Source organism: Daktulosphaira vitifoliae, unplaced genomic scaffold (assembly GCF_025091365.1).
Source record: "Daktulosphaira vitifoliae isolate Bord-2020 unplaced genomic scaffold, ASM2509136v1 Scaffold_15, whole genome shotgun sequence".
NCBI classification, from domain to species: Eukaryota; Metazoa; Arthropoda; class Insecta; order Hemiptera; family Phylloxeridae; genus Daktulosphaira; species Daktulosphaira vitifoliae.
This window is the reverse complement of record NW_026099586.1, coordinates 74,252-90,394: the sequence shown is the minus strand read 5'-3', so window position 1 is coordinate 90,394 and position 16,143 is coordinate 74,252. Positions and strand designations below refer to the sequence as shown.

General features: G+C 33.3%; 1 protein-coding gene across 2 annotated transcripts in view; it reads right to left on the bottom strand.

Moving 5' to 3' along the window:
- Positions 1-211: 211 nt before the first annotated feature.
- Positions 212-16,143, bottom strand: part of LOC126908825 (centaurin-gamma-1A-like) — a 42,893-nt gene continuing 26,961 nt past the window's right edge. For both annotated transcript variants that reach the window (XM_050691124.1, XM_050691125.1), the window contains exons 2-3: positions 8,195-8,427; positions 212-423 (exon numbers count right to left, since the gene is read on the bottom strand). In XM_050691124.1, the coding sequence (XP_050547081.1) occupies positions 241-423; positions 8,195-8,427 (416 nt within the window). In that variant the 3' untranslated portion in view covers positions 212-240. The remainder of the gene's footprint in view (positions 424-8,194; positions 8,428-16,143) is intronic.

Sequence of the window (16,143 nt, the reverse complement as noted above, 5' to 3'; positions counted from 1 at the left end):
GTATAATATTTAAACTAGATTCATCTATTTTTGATACAAAGAAATAATCTACTATAATAATATTAATTTTTCTTAACTCCATTATGCCCAAATATTTGAATGGCATAGACATTTAACAATAGATTCGGTGGAATATTTAAATTAAAACAAAAAAATAATATATTTTTTTTTAAATAGCTTGTAGCTAAGTAAAAAAATATAGCNAATTAAAACAAGAAAAAAATAATTTTTTTTATATAGCTAGTAGCTAAGTAAAAAAATATAGTGATTTTTGTACTTACCCTGAGTGCCGACTAAAATCAAAGGTATTTCAGCTGAATTGCGGTAATGTGCCATTTTTGTGTAATAACCATAAACCGCATTGAAACTGGTCTCGCTCTCCAAGCTAAAAACGAATATGACAGCGTCCACCCACGCGGTAAACTGCAAATAAAAAGACAAAAATCATAATAAACACACTATTCGGTATTATTAAGGTATTTTTATTTGACGGCTACTGTTTATCTTATTGTTCAAATAACAAGACGAGCGCAGCGCTGCGGACAACAACAACGTGACAGCAATAGCGTTGCGCCGAATCGACGACCCCCGACGATCGATACACACGGGGGGGGTTAAATAGTGATCGATTTAGAGAAGAATTTTTGAAGAAGTCAAGGTTAACTCTCCCCCGACACGACCCCTAACCCTCTAAACAAATTCGAAAGCCGGTTTGTTTTCGATATTTTTTGTTATGTATCTAGGGGTGTGTATACTTGTGTCTGCACGTTCTTTTGTCATCTGGTGAAATTCGTTAAATTTTTTAATAACAAAGTGGTTACCCTGTAAACTACAACAACTTGGTTAACCACGACGATCGAGAACTATAAGAGCAATATGAAAAGTTTGTTGACTAGTTGAAACTTCGACGTGCAGCAAGCAATGCCATTCGATGACTGGCTGTTCCATTGACACTCGATTTAATAGCTAATTGATCACAGTTTGTTTATCAATTAACTCGCATTGATTAATTGCAAGTTCCAGAAAATATCAAAAGAAGTAATTTATAGATGATAAAGCGATATGAATCGCGATTAGTGGTAGAATGATGAGAATAACAAGTGCCGAACAAAACATAAACACATTAAATTGTACACTCAATTTGTTTGCCGTTAAGTAACGCGATAACAACACATTTCAAGGCAGCACTTAAACACTTTCATTTAATGGACGCGATAACAACTCGTATGTTGATATTGTCGTAAGAGTCTAATTAGAGCTGATTCCAAACACCCAACATAATGAAATATGTAAAACCAATGTATTCTGCACAGTTATTCAACAGTGTGTTCAAATGACAGGATAATGTATAATTTAGCGGCATATTGCGACGTACAAAAATGTAATAAATTTGTTTTCGTTGATATTTCAATGATGAATGACGAGGGGATCTGTTGCAAATTTAATTGAAGGGTTTACACAAATCTTTATTGTGCATATTACGGTTAGTAAGTATAAAATATTTGTTATTACAAGGACAAAACTGTTACAAATGCATTTTACGCAAACCATTTTCAAACAATTGTGCAGCACTTCTTTTTCATTATTTGGAAACAAAACATCTCAAAATTATTTTTCTATCACAACTGGTGTATTTGACAAATACGTGAGTCGCTACACGCAACAAAACTGAAAGTCTTTTATACCGTTGAATTTGTCTAGATAATCTAAAGTTTTTTTTTAAACTTAAGCTAAAAAACCGGGATACATTTGACATATCGGATTACACAATCAGCAAGAAAAGTAAAAAAGAAAAGATTAATGGGAAGCGTAGTGGAAAACTGGAAGAAACATTTGGAGAAAACTGTCTTATTTTTTACAAAAATGAAAAATGTTTTGAAAAACAGCGACAAGTTTTCACAATATTGTTCATAAAAGAATATTAGTTATAAGTTGATACGTTTTGTTGCTTCCTTATCTACAGAAACAACTAACATATTTCCACAAACACCTTTACACAACGAAGTTTTCTTCCGAATTGATCGTTATTTATTTCAAGAAAACGGTTACATACGAGTAAGACCGTATAAAATATATTAAGGCACTAGAGAGTTTCCATTTACCTCTTGGGTACAGTTTAAAAGATACTGTAATACGTCGTCTGATCGAAAAATAAAACTCAAGTTTGGTACACGCGGAATAGATTTCTGGAGATGAGTACAATACGTTTTATTGATTAATGGAGATATTTGAGACTCGAATGATAATAACTCGACGACAATGATGAAATTTGTACGTAATATAATATGAACTTTTACAATGTGCCGTTTGCTGAATGAGTTTTATTACCTGAACGCGGTTTGGAAAAGCAGTGGGATATAATTTATACGAAGTTATGAGCACCGAAACATACACACCACTCTTTTCAAAAGGTTGGAAAACTTTTTTGTGTTTCCATTCCGTAACGAAGTAAGTGCTTCAGTTAACCTAGAGTTTAATAGCTGCTTTTACCATGTGAGTACAAAAGATCCTAAACATGTGTATAATATAATGTAATTTTTCTGAAGAACAGTGTATAAAGTTTATTACAACGGTGAATGGTGTAGAAATTATGACAGATGTAAGTATTTAACGCGAATCCGGAAAACCTTTTGTCTCTCCTAATAATCTTTTACGTGAGCGGCGAACAATAGAAATTAATCATATACTATGCTGTGTTACTCGAGCTCCTCCCACAGGTTGTAAAAGGGATATTTTTCGTTGCATTGTACTTACCGCAATGTGCCATTTACACGACTGTTAAGGGCGTATGTTTGGGTTAATAATTGACAAGATGAATACACTAAATACAAGATGAATGTCACAAAATTAAGAAAGCGTTACGAAAATTACTGCGGAAACGATCAGAGTAAAACATGAAACCACTAAATTTGAAAAAAAAAACTATCGAGGTAAATGAAAAAGTACAAAAGGTCAGGCACTAATTCCAAATAGTCACGTCGACGACACCAAAGATGAACCCCGAAAGGAATGAAAAAATCGGATTGACTTGGTGGAGTATTTATTGTACTAGTCTCCACTTTAATAAAATAGCGATAGATGCGACTACTGAAATTGTCAAAAACTGTGGTCGACTAAAGCAAATGTGCGAGTAGAATAATATGTTTTAAAACAACGGGCCATTTTAGTTTAGTATACATAGAAAAAAAATAAACTAAACAGTAACCGTTTACTTGTTTACTTCATGAAATCTAATGTGGTTGTTAAAACAAGTTCTTTGTTTGATCAAAATTAAAAAACGGAAAACATCCAAACAATATAGTATAAATCCTCTCATAATTTATCGTAGAATTGCTTTTTATTATTGTTCTATAGCTGAGAACAATTTTTTTCTGTTAAATTATCGAAGAAATAAAGTGAAAAATAATAAAACTTTTATAGTGAAGGGTAAACCGGTCACTTAGATTGTAAAGAATGAGCTTAGTGTAATAGAAGGTAAGTTACCTCAACTGAGTAAGAATGCAGCAGGTATTAAACAAACAATTTTTGGGCACATACACACATATATGTACAGTGAACTTACTCGGCGCTTTTAAATGGGGAGATTTAAACGAAAACGCCGAAGAGAGAGAGTGAACATAAAAAAACCAGCAGAGTCCGTTAAATTGACAGAGGCGGCACCTAATAAGATTTACAATAGTCCAGACCGCCAAGGCAGTTCAGAGGCGACACTATGACGACCGTCTGCGGGTAATAAGTTGTCGTTTACGTTGGACTTACGGAGAGTAATAAAGAAAAGGAAAAATATGAGCTACCTTTATCAAATTGGATCAAAACTTGTTTTGTTCGGTGTCTCGAAAGTGAAAAAATAAACACACGCGCAACAAATACTGTGAAAATGTATAGACACAAAAATTTCCCGTAAGGGAATATAAAAAGTCTCCTCTTCTATCGTTCTAATCTTTAAAGGTATAAAGAATAAACGTGACTTGTTGGCTAGATTTAGAAAAGTTTGAAAAAAAAATCAAGTCAACTGTTAGGCAAATAACTGTGTTTGGCTAGGATTATGGTCGGATTTTATTTTTGTAAATTAAAGGTCCAGATGAAAAAGGTCAGTCGATCTAATTTGTCGCTCCAATAGGTTTTGACGCATAAAGAGTAATCAAAATAAAAACCACCTACCTTCGCTCAAGAGGCAAAAAATAACGAGAAAAATAAAATCCAAGGCAATTTATACTTGGCATAATATTTGATATCAAATAAAATGAGGAGCTGTGAAAGTACTCAAAGGCAAAAGTGAGATGAGGTGACACAGTATGTATTATTCCTACGACGTAGAAAATCCATAAAAACACAATATATTTGTACAAGAATGTACTTAATATTTGAAACAGTGTTTGGTAATAATATTAAAAAACATTTCAAAATGAAAATATTATATCGTTACAAAGTTTGCGTTTTCTTTGAAGTTTTTCAACCGCTTGCTGATATTCGATAAGTAAATAACTACTTATCGTTATCTCATCAGAAGTGGTCCGTTGCAAATATCGAAATGAAACCTTTAAAGTACTGTCAGTATATTTTATTCATAGAAAGTTCAGCAAGAGATAACAATTTTAATAACATATAATAGATTGCTGTTAATTTTCTTGTAGAACTACAATGTGACATTTTGAATTTTAGAATCGGTTGACAATTATGTTAATTCATCACTTATACTATGTATACTACATAATAATTTTACTGTTGATGTAGATCTTAAACAGTTGTGACCTAAATATGTCATACGTCTATTGCGACACATATAATGCATTAAATATTCACAAGTTCAGGAAAACACTAAGTTGATTTCTGTTGACGGCAACAAGAGAGCACATTTTCGTTAATATTTAATAGAAATACATTCTCACGTGAATTAACATTTTAAGTAAGCAAAACATTGAAAAAGAAACAAATATTTCCAATTTTCTTAATGTCATCTCAAAATACATTATTTTTCGTAAAACGATAAATACTTATTTACTTTTTGTTATGATCTAAAAATGTTCACATAACGCAAGCAAAATATAATTGAAGAGATACCGTAAGTGTTAGGAGAAAAGAAAATGCAATTTTGGTAGGCTTGTGTATAAAAGATTTTGCAGCTGCCGTTATAATTGAATTGCCGTTTTCGATGGAATTATAAATGAAGACATATTTTTCATGCGATTTTAAAGGTCGTCAAAACGGATTAAAAGATATTGTGTACCAATAAATAAATAAAAATTTGATCAAACGATAAGCCACCCGGAAAATAAAACAAACGAGAGGTAGGCAAACATTGTTTAAATGTTTAGGCTGCCACAGCGAATAATAAATAACTTGGTAAATGGTTCTATATAAGTAAAACTACCGGAAAATGCTTAAAAACTTTGACATTAGCACAACTAAGAAAAGATTGATACTTTTCTGAGAACGTTAAAAAATAAACTATATAAATCTTTTACTGGATGGCCAATTTGTTTTATATTTAATTTAAATGGAGTCGTTTTTGGAATTTTGATACGATTTAATTAATTTTATTGTGAATTTATATTGAAAAAAGTATATTCATATTTGATTTTTATTAATTATTTATAAATTAAGTTAGATATATAATTAAGGTATATAATAAAGTTATTACAGATGTAATTAAGGTAGTTTTAACATTATAAAATCCACCAAAATTGGGACAAATATAGATGATATTCCATAGTGATTAAAATCAAAACCAAAAAAAAAAAAAAAAGTTAACTTTCTTAATTCGATTATTCTGCCTTTCGTTAGTTAATTATAATTTCAATTATGAAATTTAGTGTTCAACTAGTACTTGATAGAAATAGGAATACTTAGTATTCAACACTTTTTTTAATTCAGTATTGCTATTAACATTTATTTGATCAGTAGACCAAACAAAGATAAAAATAAAAAGAAACTTTACACATTTTAAAAGGATTTTTATTAGACAAACGATACTTTATATTGATGCTCAAAAAATAATTTTTGCAAAGTTTTCTCTTTATTTATTCAGTACAGTTAAAAATTATTTTAAAATTAATATTAAACACTACATAACGTTTGTAATTAGTAAAACAATTTTAATTGACAGTTCCTTCAATATCCCCCGGCGTGTGTTGAATTTATAGACAAGAAGATTCAATCTCGTTTAAGCATCTTAGTATACATAAAAATAATAAAATCAGTAAAAAATGGTGTACATTTTAAAGTGATTTAAAACAATGTTCATTGTTAAATAAAATACTCAAGATAAGTATTTTTATTTCAGTAATAAAAATACTAATTACTCAATTTAAAATACGTTTAGCAAAAAGTTTTCTTATAAACTTTCTGAATAAATTTCAATAAAAAAGCAGTAAACGTAAACTTTTTAAATAATTCCGATTATATAACTACAATAAATCAATTTCGATACTTCAAGATAAACGTTCAAGTAAAACTTTTGATTTTATTTTATTCGATGTTATAAAATCAATAATAAAAAATTACTATCTGATATTTTATGAAAATATTTGAAGTTTAATTGTCTAAAGTGAAAAAGTAAGTATAAAAATGTGATCAGAAATTTTTATAAAAATAGTTTTTCTAGTCGTAACTTCAAACAAATTATAGTTTATTGAATTACTTTTTTTTTTTTAAAGATATTTTCTGGTTACATTAACTTATAAAACAAGTTTTAAAACATAATGAATAGTTTTTTGAATTAAAATCGGATAATTATTAATAAAACATCGATTATCCAAGATATCACTAGTTGATTGTAATACTAATTTTAATTGTTATCAGCCTTTGGTTATTATTCGACACAATACTTAATTGATAAAATATTTCAATTTTTTATTACATTGTTCGGCATTTCCAAGTTAATAAAATGTTGAAGAGTCAAGTTACTTAATGGAAAAGTTTAATTATGGCTAACTTTAGAACGGAAGTAAATTAAGACATTTTTATCAAACTTCTGGGTATGCAGTGATGGGCGCTAGTTTAGTTTTAATTAGTTTGCAAAGCGAATTTGGTCAAAAGTCTCTTAAGAAGATATTTAAAGTATCAACGTGAACGTCGGATGTGTCAGTTTAAACAGACTGCTATGATTCCTACGATAACGTTTCCAAGAGATTAAGTCGTATATGCTTAATAATCGTCAAATTTATATTGAACAAACTGTCAAAAATACTTCCATTAGATAAGTTATACTTTATGTACACTCGGCGAGGGGAAACGTATTTATTTTTATACATTGCGAAAGATATTAAATAAAAATCGAACAAAAGGGAATGAACTCGAAATCTAATCGCTGTATGCTAACAACAGATGGAAAAACAAAATCGAACGAATCATTATTAAACGCGGCTTTAAAAAGATTGTGTATTGTAATTAGACACTTTGCAGAATAGGTATATGCCGGGGTCACGTGGGGATTTATAGGTTTAATGCTCACCCCAAAAAACTACTAACCCTTGAAGATAAATCTTCCTTTTCGTAATTGAATTTTCGTATGGGGTTGCGATTGCATAGAACTTTTGGAAATAAGAAATTCTATCCCGGATTTGTTTATGAAAACGTTGATTTCAATAACTCTAAGCAAGCTAATTAACATAGGTTGTGTGTGATGGAATAATAAATATGGGTCGTTACAGGCATAGCCAATTAAAACAGTTGGTATTGAACGATTATTTCATAACACAAGAGTCATATTTCACTGAATACATTGTACTACATTACGTGCACTACAATTTCACNTTGTACTACATTACGTGCACCACAATTTCACATAGACATTTTCTATACATCAAGTTGCTCTACCAACTCTGCTACTTGAAACTCAATATAGTGAGACGGGGAAATGTAACGATTTAAATTGAATTAAAATATCTTAATAGAACAGAAGAATTGTTTTTCATAGGAAATCAGTTATCCTCGAGCGATAAACGTTAGCGGGCTAACTGCGACCTGAATGACTAATCGTGAAGATGCGCGAGTTATATTACATAACATTTTTCGTCTGTACACAACAAAGTACTTGTTATTAAATTCTGACAATTTAGTCTTGAGACACACTGACCCTCGTTTGACTCGCGTAGTTTAAGTAAACGTTTGCGTCTTAAAGTTGTTACAATGTCCAAAGAGATGATCGAGTTATTTTAGTCATCTGACAAGGATTTACATATTAAAAAATTACCTGAAGTTCGGGTGAACCCCCTTCGTCTCGTATTAATAGTAGGTGACTATGGCCGTCCACAGATATTTCTTTCTTAAATCGGCCGCCCTCGGGGCTTTCCTCTTGCATGTACGATCCGGTTAAATACCTGTGGACTAAAGCCGATTTTCCAGATGAAAGCGATCCGACGATGCCCAAACGTAAGTCTGGTACAGTCCTGGCCAAGGTCCATTCTTGACTATTCACGAATGAATCTGAAACAAAACAAAAACCGTTATAACACGTACTTTAACACAATAATTATTATATGTTATCGCTTCTGAGGAGTGTAATAACAATTTTAGCCCACTAATTATTAATTTTGTTCCTAAATCTTATTCAAAAAATAATAAAATTCCAGAAATAACTAAAATATTAATTTATTCTAACTGAATAAACCGTTAGCTAATTTAACAATAAAGGTCTGTTCATAATGTCACCTGTAATATAAAAAGAGTTAATCAATCATTTAGGGTTTCGATTACGAGCACCTGTCGCTTTTTTGAACATTGGGTTCAATAAGGTTCATTGTACATATTTTTTAACGCTTTTGTAAGCCTTAATGCACTTCAGTTATGATCTTTTGTCTACTTTGAGACTTCAACACCAAAAATATTGAAAAACAGTATTGACTGCAATAAATATAAGAGTACACTTTTCAAGAGTCGTGTCGCTTAAAAACGATGAAAGATTTTTACTAAAACACCTGGTCAATAATTAAAAAAGTTAATTGAACATATATCAACTATAAGGGTTGATGAAAGTAATACTTTTTAATTAAAATTTTAAAACATATTTGTTGAGGAAAAACTTAATAAGCTAGAATATTTAATAATAAAAAAAAAAAGAGCTACGTTTACGCACAGATTAATATTTTTTTTTATTCTTCTCACTTTTAAGGATTTTTAATTATTAACGATAGAAAAATATTCTGATTGTTTTAAATTCTAAAACTTTTTTTTTTCAAATACACAAGTAACTTTTAACGACAACTACGTCAGAATGTCAGTCGCCAGACTTTAAGTGAGAGGAAATCATTAAAAACTAAGAGTGCGGGCGAGCGAAGTTATTATAATGCAAGAGCACGTTTACAGGTCCTTCAATCGGTAATATTCCGTACAGCGTAAGTTAAGAGGTGACATAAAAAAAGAAAAGAATGAGTGAGATCGGAGACGGCCTATTCATGAGATATTTGCGCGTCGTCAGTAAAACAAAAGAAAGGATCGAGGGGAACAGTGCGTATTGTATTTATAATGTGTTATAATATCTAATGATACGTTTTCATAGTGGACGAGCAACCGGTTTCTCAATATCATCGTTTGTACCCGTTCTGCGCCAACGCGTTTTTTTTCGCTCCAACGACCCAAAGAACAAGACAACGTGCGCTGCTAACATTCGTGAAAGATTATGAAACCGATCGGCGGCATTAGGACTTGAAAGATAACCAACGTTTTTTACTGGCGCCCGGTGAAATAAAAATGCACTGGAATTTCGACAAAAGCTAACACTTTTGGCAGGCAATGAACGGGCAGATCAATTGTGATAAAAAAAATTCACCTCGAAACCGCTGGAAATGAAAGTAATTATTATTGCGCCTTAATAATCCATCAGTCGTGACTTATTCTCACCGGAGAAAGTTATTTACTGATAAACGATTGTTATGGCGGTGACTGTGTTGTTCGAGATGAATTGGCCAAAAAAATTGTACGAGATCAACTGGGTGTCTTGGCAGCAGCACCTGGACGCGGTCACCAACGACCTCAGGAGGGTTGAACGCTACAAACGCGGAATTTATTCACTTATTATTTATCGATGAAATTTCCTAACGAATTCTAACTGAGATTTAATCAATCGAAAACTATAAGCCTTTTTACAGTTGACAGAAGAAAACATTTATGTTTTGCTAGAAAAATGTGCTGAACGTTCGGTTTTTTTTTTTTTTACTTGTGCAATATTTGAAACATTTCTTCCCGTGTTACACAATTACAATTGTCGAAGGTCATTTTTCCCACACGTAAGAAACGTATTATAAATAAAATGTATTAGGTGACAGCTGTGGACACAGTGTGTAGGGTTTCTGTAGTGGGCAAACACCGAAGCGGTCGTGGTAAAACTGCCCGATAAGCAGTACCAGCTATCCCCCTAAACGTTTCAAATTCTACACGGGTATACTTAATGTGCTGAAGAGATCTGAAAGAACAATCGTTACCTGACGAGTACAACACAATAACTAGAAAAAAAGGAAATATTCGATAACCGTCCGATGAAAGTTACAACTTGCCACCAAACCCGTTGAGCCAATAAAGTAATACAATTTGTGGTATTATTATAATTACAATATTCTTACATTGTGGGCTATTCCCCCGAGTGAAGTCATGGCGCCAGTTCATTTTTTATTAATCATATCCTCCGTACCTACTACACTGACGGTATTAAGTGTAATTTACCGCCGAACACGCTACACACTTTGTAATATTTGTTCATCACGAATAAGTTACTCCTCTATCGGTAGGTTAAATAACAGTTTCAAAATAATGTGCTTTAAACTGCTACAATGTAAAGTACATCCAAACCAACTGTTTACGGTTAAAAATATAGAAATGTGTGTTAACAGAAACACCAAAAACATTTATGTTTTTAATAAAATCATTAACGTATTTACATTAAGTGTCGAGCAAAAGCAATTTAACTACACTTTAATGGATTTTACTACACATCAAATGTAAGGAAAGCATCACATCATACTCACACGACGCAATTCATAATAACGCCGACTTATATTTTCTATACGACGAAACTTCTTAAAAAATGTTTGACATAAACTGAAATGACATTCTTAATTGGTTCTTTAAACGTAATAGCCCTACTATAATTACGGTCTTCTATGCGCTTCCGACTCTCTTAATTTGGTACCACAAATATGTAAATACATATCGATTACGTATGTCGACAACAACAACAATTGACCGTATAAGCTGTTAACGATTCCTCGAGTGGCCGATGGGCTTAAAAACTGGTCGGCCGGGAGAAACTCGTGTCATATTTTGAATATTTGATAGTTTTCTGTGTACGAGTAAAAAACATAGCATTGTGATTCGGTTTGTAAACCGAACACGGAATGCGCCAGGAAATAGATTAACAAGTAAAAGAAATAATTACGTTGGTTTGGTTTTTTTTCTAGACACGAAACGCACGACACGATGCCGTGGAGAATTACCAAAGAATACGACGTTAAACACTAAGTGACTTGCTGAACTAAGCTGCTTAATGCACAATTTGCATATTAATTGAGATCTAATGTTATACGCCGAGAAGTTAAATTTCGTGCCAGCGCATAGAACGGAAAATGTGAATAAAAATCGTTAAAGGTCGTCACATGCATAACATTATATACTATGAGTTTTACACGCAAATCAAGAGAACTTTAAAAAGACACGAGGGCGGTTAGGACTTGTCGTACGAGGGGATTCAGCCGGTCGTTTACAGCCGTTCTGCGCCTCTTCCTACACCTCCCTCTAGAAGTCATTTGCTTTTGGCGACGACCACCGCCACTAGACATTTTCATTGGCTTTTTGTCTGTCGCCAGCCACCGCCGATGAGTCACTCAGACTTGGAATAGGGGAAGTGGAGACCGTGCCTTTTGTTTGCCTTGGCGTACAAAAACAATATGTGAGTTTTTACACGTCATGTGCGCACGTCCATTTACTTCAGACCGCTCCATGACGGAAGGCAATCATTCAACGTTAAAAATACAATAAAATAAAGACAGCCAAGACCAGTTGAACTTTTTACTCGTTTTCTAATTTATAAAAGTCTCGTTGAACACGAGTAAAGTACAAAATTAAAACAGACCGTCATTTTTTTTGTGTAAACATTTTGCAAGTATTGTCTTTCACTACAACATGTTGAATGCCAAAGTATAAAATAATTACAAAACGTGAAAATCTGTCATTTTAACAAAAAAAAAGTCTAAACGAAATTCAAATGTTTGTATGCCCTTGAGTTTCCTGCAAATTAGTTTTGTCATTTTTTTTTTTGTTTAATTAACATTTGCGACAATATACAGTAATTCTAATCAGCGAGCCACTCTTGTTGTGTTATTTGTAAACTAGCCAAAAATCGTTGAAAAAATACGCGTGTGCGGCCAATCGAAAGCAAATAAAGAAGCTCTACAATATCGTATCTAGTTGAAATATTTTAGGGCGAACGAACCAAACATTTAATCTAGTAAATAAACGACAACGTTGCAATGATTTCTAAGACTGTAAAAAAAGTCTATTTACTATGAAAAATTGGACTCGGTGTGATTTCATTAATTTTTACACCGCGATTTCTGCAACAATTCTCACAGCTTTAACACTCAGAAATGTTTCACAACAATACTAATAAACGCAAATACAATGAAATGAAACGTATTAATTATAATTGCGGTTTACACGCGCTCAACCATTGGGTTATTACTAATTGCAGAGTAACAGCGGTCCAGTGAAATCGAGAGGGCCCGACCGATAAGATTTTGTCATGTTACGTCTCCGCTCTCCACTGGATCGACTTTCGGTTTCTCTTGCCATAAAAAATAACAACAACAAAATACCAACAGTAGACATGCAACATTTTTGCCCTAGTCGGATACAACTCACGTGTGCCTAGGCAAATCAATGTAAATGTTTTATAGGTACCATCGATTTATGAGTTTTATTTCACGTGACTGTTGCTAGGTTACACCTCGTGTCCACTGAAAAAACGCATAAAAATTCAAGCAGGCACGGCACTCGTTAAAAGGGACGACAGAACAAAATGGTAAACCTAAAGACAGGTCGGCAAGTATTCGACCAGAATACGCAACGAGCGGCTGCATCTCAACAGAGTAGATGCAGGTAAACTTTAATTTTAAAGGGGTTAGTTTATTTATACACCGCGAAATTACTTTTTAAGCAAGTAAGAGAAACACATCGGTTGAGAACCTGTAACACAGTCGATTCGCATAATTTATCGGTAGTATTTTACGGGGTAATAATTTCCAAATCCAATAACATTACTAAAAAAAAAATCGTACGCTCGTCTACGCTGATTTTGACGCACACAGTACTTTGTTTATGGGTTATGTTCTCTACTAAATTATCTGGGACAGAATGTTTTATTGGTTTTATGTCTGGTTATTGCTTCTGCCTACCAAAATCGTTCACACATCAGAAAAATCGTAAAGACGATTTCACAGTTCATAATTTTAGTTATGAATTTCGAGCGACAATCGACTGGTCTTCGGGTTTAAGTCAGTTGACGCACACTGGTAACTCCAGTTAAAAAATTTACAGCAACGGTATGTCTAGTAATGCTTAGCAAATCAAATGCCACGTTTAGATTACCTTTTTTGGCAACCCTGTGAAATCACAACATGTGTTATGCACTATCGGAATTTCCGAACATCTCAAAAACTTTCTTTTAACTTTCTTTGCACAAGAACAAAACATGAAATCTGCACTCAATAGAAGTCTAGATCACCTGATTAACGAGCAAACGTTATTACGGGATGATAAACCGTATGAACAGTTAATGACATTTTTTTTTCATTCTTTTATTATTTTATAATCCTCGTTTGTTACACGGCCGTGTATTATGTCAACGTCTAATAAATGTTGGTACTTATAAGAGGGAGAAATGTTGGTGAGTATAGTAAGCAAAACGTATGTGCGCACAAAAACCTCAAACCAGTTGTGAAACAAAAAAACACATTTCAATAAAGTAAATTAGGTTCATATTACTTCTTTGGCCGCCTAAAAAAAAAAGAATATGATATATTCTGCAGGGCACGCACGGCACATAATGCATATGGCAAAACTGTATACGAGCGGAAGTGGGCAGTTTAACTATTCGACGCACGGGAATAAAAAAAAATTCAAAAAGGACAGTTCGCGGTTACCGTCTCTCATTCTCATTTGTGTCATTTGCTATACGGGCGGAAACCGTATAAGGGCTGCGGCCCTGCTGATACCTTTTTGGGTATTATTTTTTTTTAATTTACGAGGTAACGTCTTTAAACGCAACTAGATTTCGATTCATTATCGATCGGAGAACCAATACAAATCTCACGGACAACGATGTCCCCGTATGCTTTGACGTTGAAGGGGAGAACGAACGGCAGAGTTGTTGGGAGTGTGTTTCATTTTTATCGTAATAATGGTGGAGTACTAAAAAAATATATAATAATAATAATAACAACACAAACGACCATAAATACGTGCGTTTAGCAAACGCCAACTTGTTTTTCACATAATTTGCCGAGCCGCGCTGCTGGGACAATGATATACGACGACACAACTGTACTTCGTGTTTGCCGACAGTAAACAAAAATAAAAAAATAGCAACAATAGGCATAAAAGAACATGATAATAGAACCTAACGCAAACTTTAAAATGCTAACGATTGCAGACCTTTTTGCCGCAAATAAAACGTTAAAAAACCACGGTCGAAACACAACCATATTTAAAAATAACCATAAATGCAAGCGCTTATACGTGTAAACTTTTGCTAAAATCCCAATAAAGTATTGCTAGCAAATACTCTGAAAACAATTGTTTTTTTTCTTTTAAGTAAACACGCAACATGTAATGCAAAATCAGCAAAACAACGCAGAACTTCCTGTCATTACCAATCAGGAGAGTTTACAATGACAACAAGGGTCACGTGGGCAATAGTTTTATCCAAGTTCGAGTCTCGATAGATTGAACAGTCGGATCTTAGGATTTTCTAATTCAATTTTAACTGCAACAAACTGGCCGAAATTCAATTACATTAACGAAGAAGAAACGTACTCGTGTGTATACGGAGTGATACATGTTATAAAATTAAAAGGAATAATTTTTAATAGACGCTTTTTTTTTAATAGAAAAAAAAAGAAATATTAACACGCAAAAGAGTAACAACTATTTGACAGCTAATCTGTCGAAATTTATTTCACATTATATATCGGGCTACTAATTAATCCTATATACCCCACCCTGTATTCGTGGAACTTCTTCTGGAGTGAACAACCCAGGAAGCAGTTAGTAATCGACAAAAAGCAAAGAATTTCGACAGTCCTTCTTCCCCTAAAAATAATCTAATTTAGAACCAAACGTATAAAACCGTTCCTNAATTTAGAACCAAACGTATAAAACCGTTTGCCAGTCGTATAAACAGATTTATAAACGTCAAGTGCAACGAGTAGCAACCGTTTAAACTACACCCCGCAGACAAACAATCGTTATAACTTCCTCAAGTTTCTCGTTTTTATATCCATCAAGTATACACAACATACACGCTAATCCTTTTCGGAAACACCGCAGGGTCTTCATGTTTCCGCCAAAAAGGGGAAACGGGTGTTACCCCGTAACAGTGATCACGCACGTCAGTACAGTACACTCATAAGACTGCCGGCGCCAAGATTGACCGATACGAGCGACGGTTTATTCAACCCTCTTACAAAAGTACTAACACGCTACCAGACCATAGCGTTCTAAACGTTATAATGGTCTCGGTAAATATCATTTTAATATTAAAAACCCGTGTAGGGGTGCAAAAAAACATACAGATTGTTTGTTATCACGTGTAACACGAGTAGTGTTGCGAAAACGAATACACGTAACAACAAAGAATAGCGCCCTCCTGTTCTATTCTGAGAACTCTTTTCAGTAAAAAAATCTCGTCGTGCGAATATGCAAAACTACAACCGACAAACAGTTATAAACAGTAGACAGAAAAGAAGTTTTTGCGTGTTTAAAAAATTATGCGCGATATATTTATCGCGCTGTGCATAGACTGGAAAAAATTAAACAATTTTTTCCACGTCCGTCACTTGGCGATTATTGCACTAAATATCTTTTACCTTACTACCCGACGGCTTTTGGTGACACACGTTTTCTTTTGCGACAACATTCGCATTTGACAAGGAC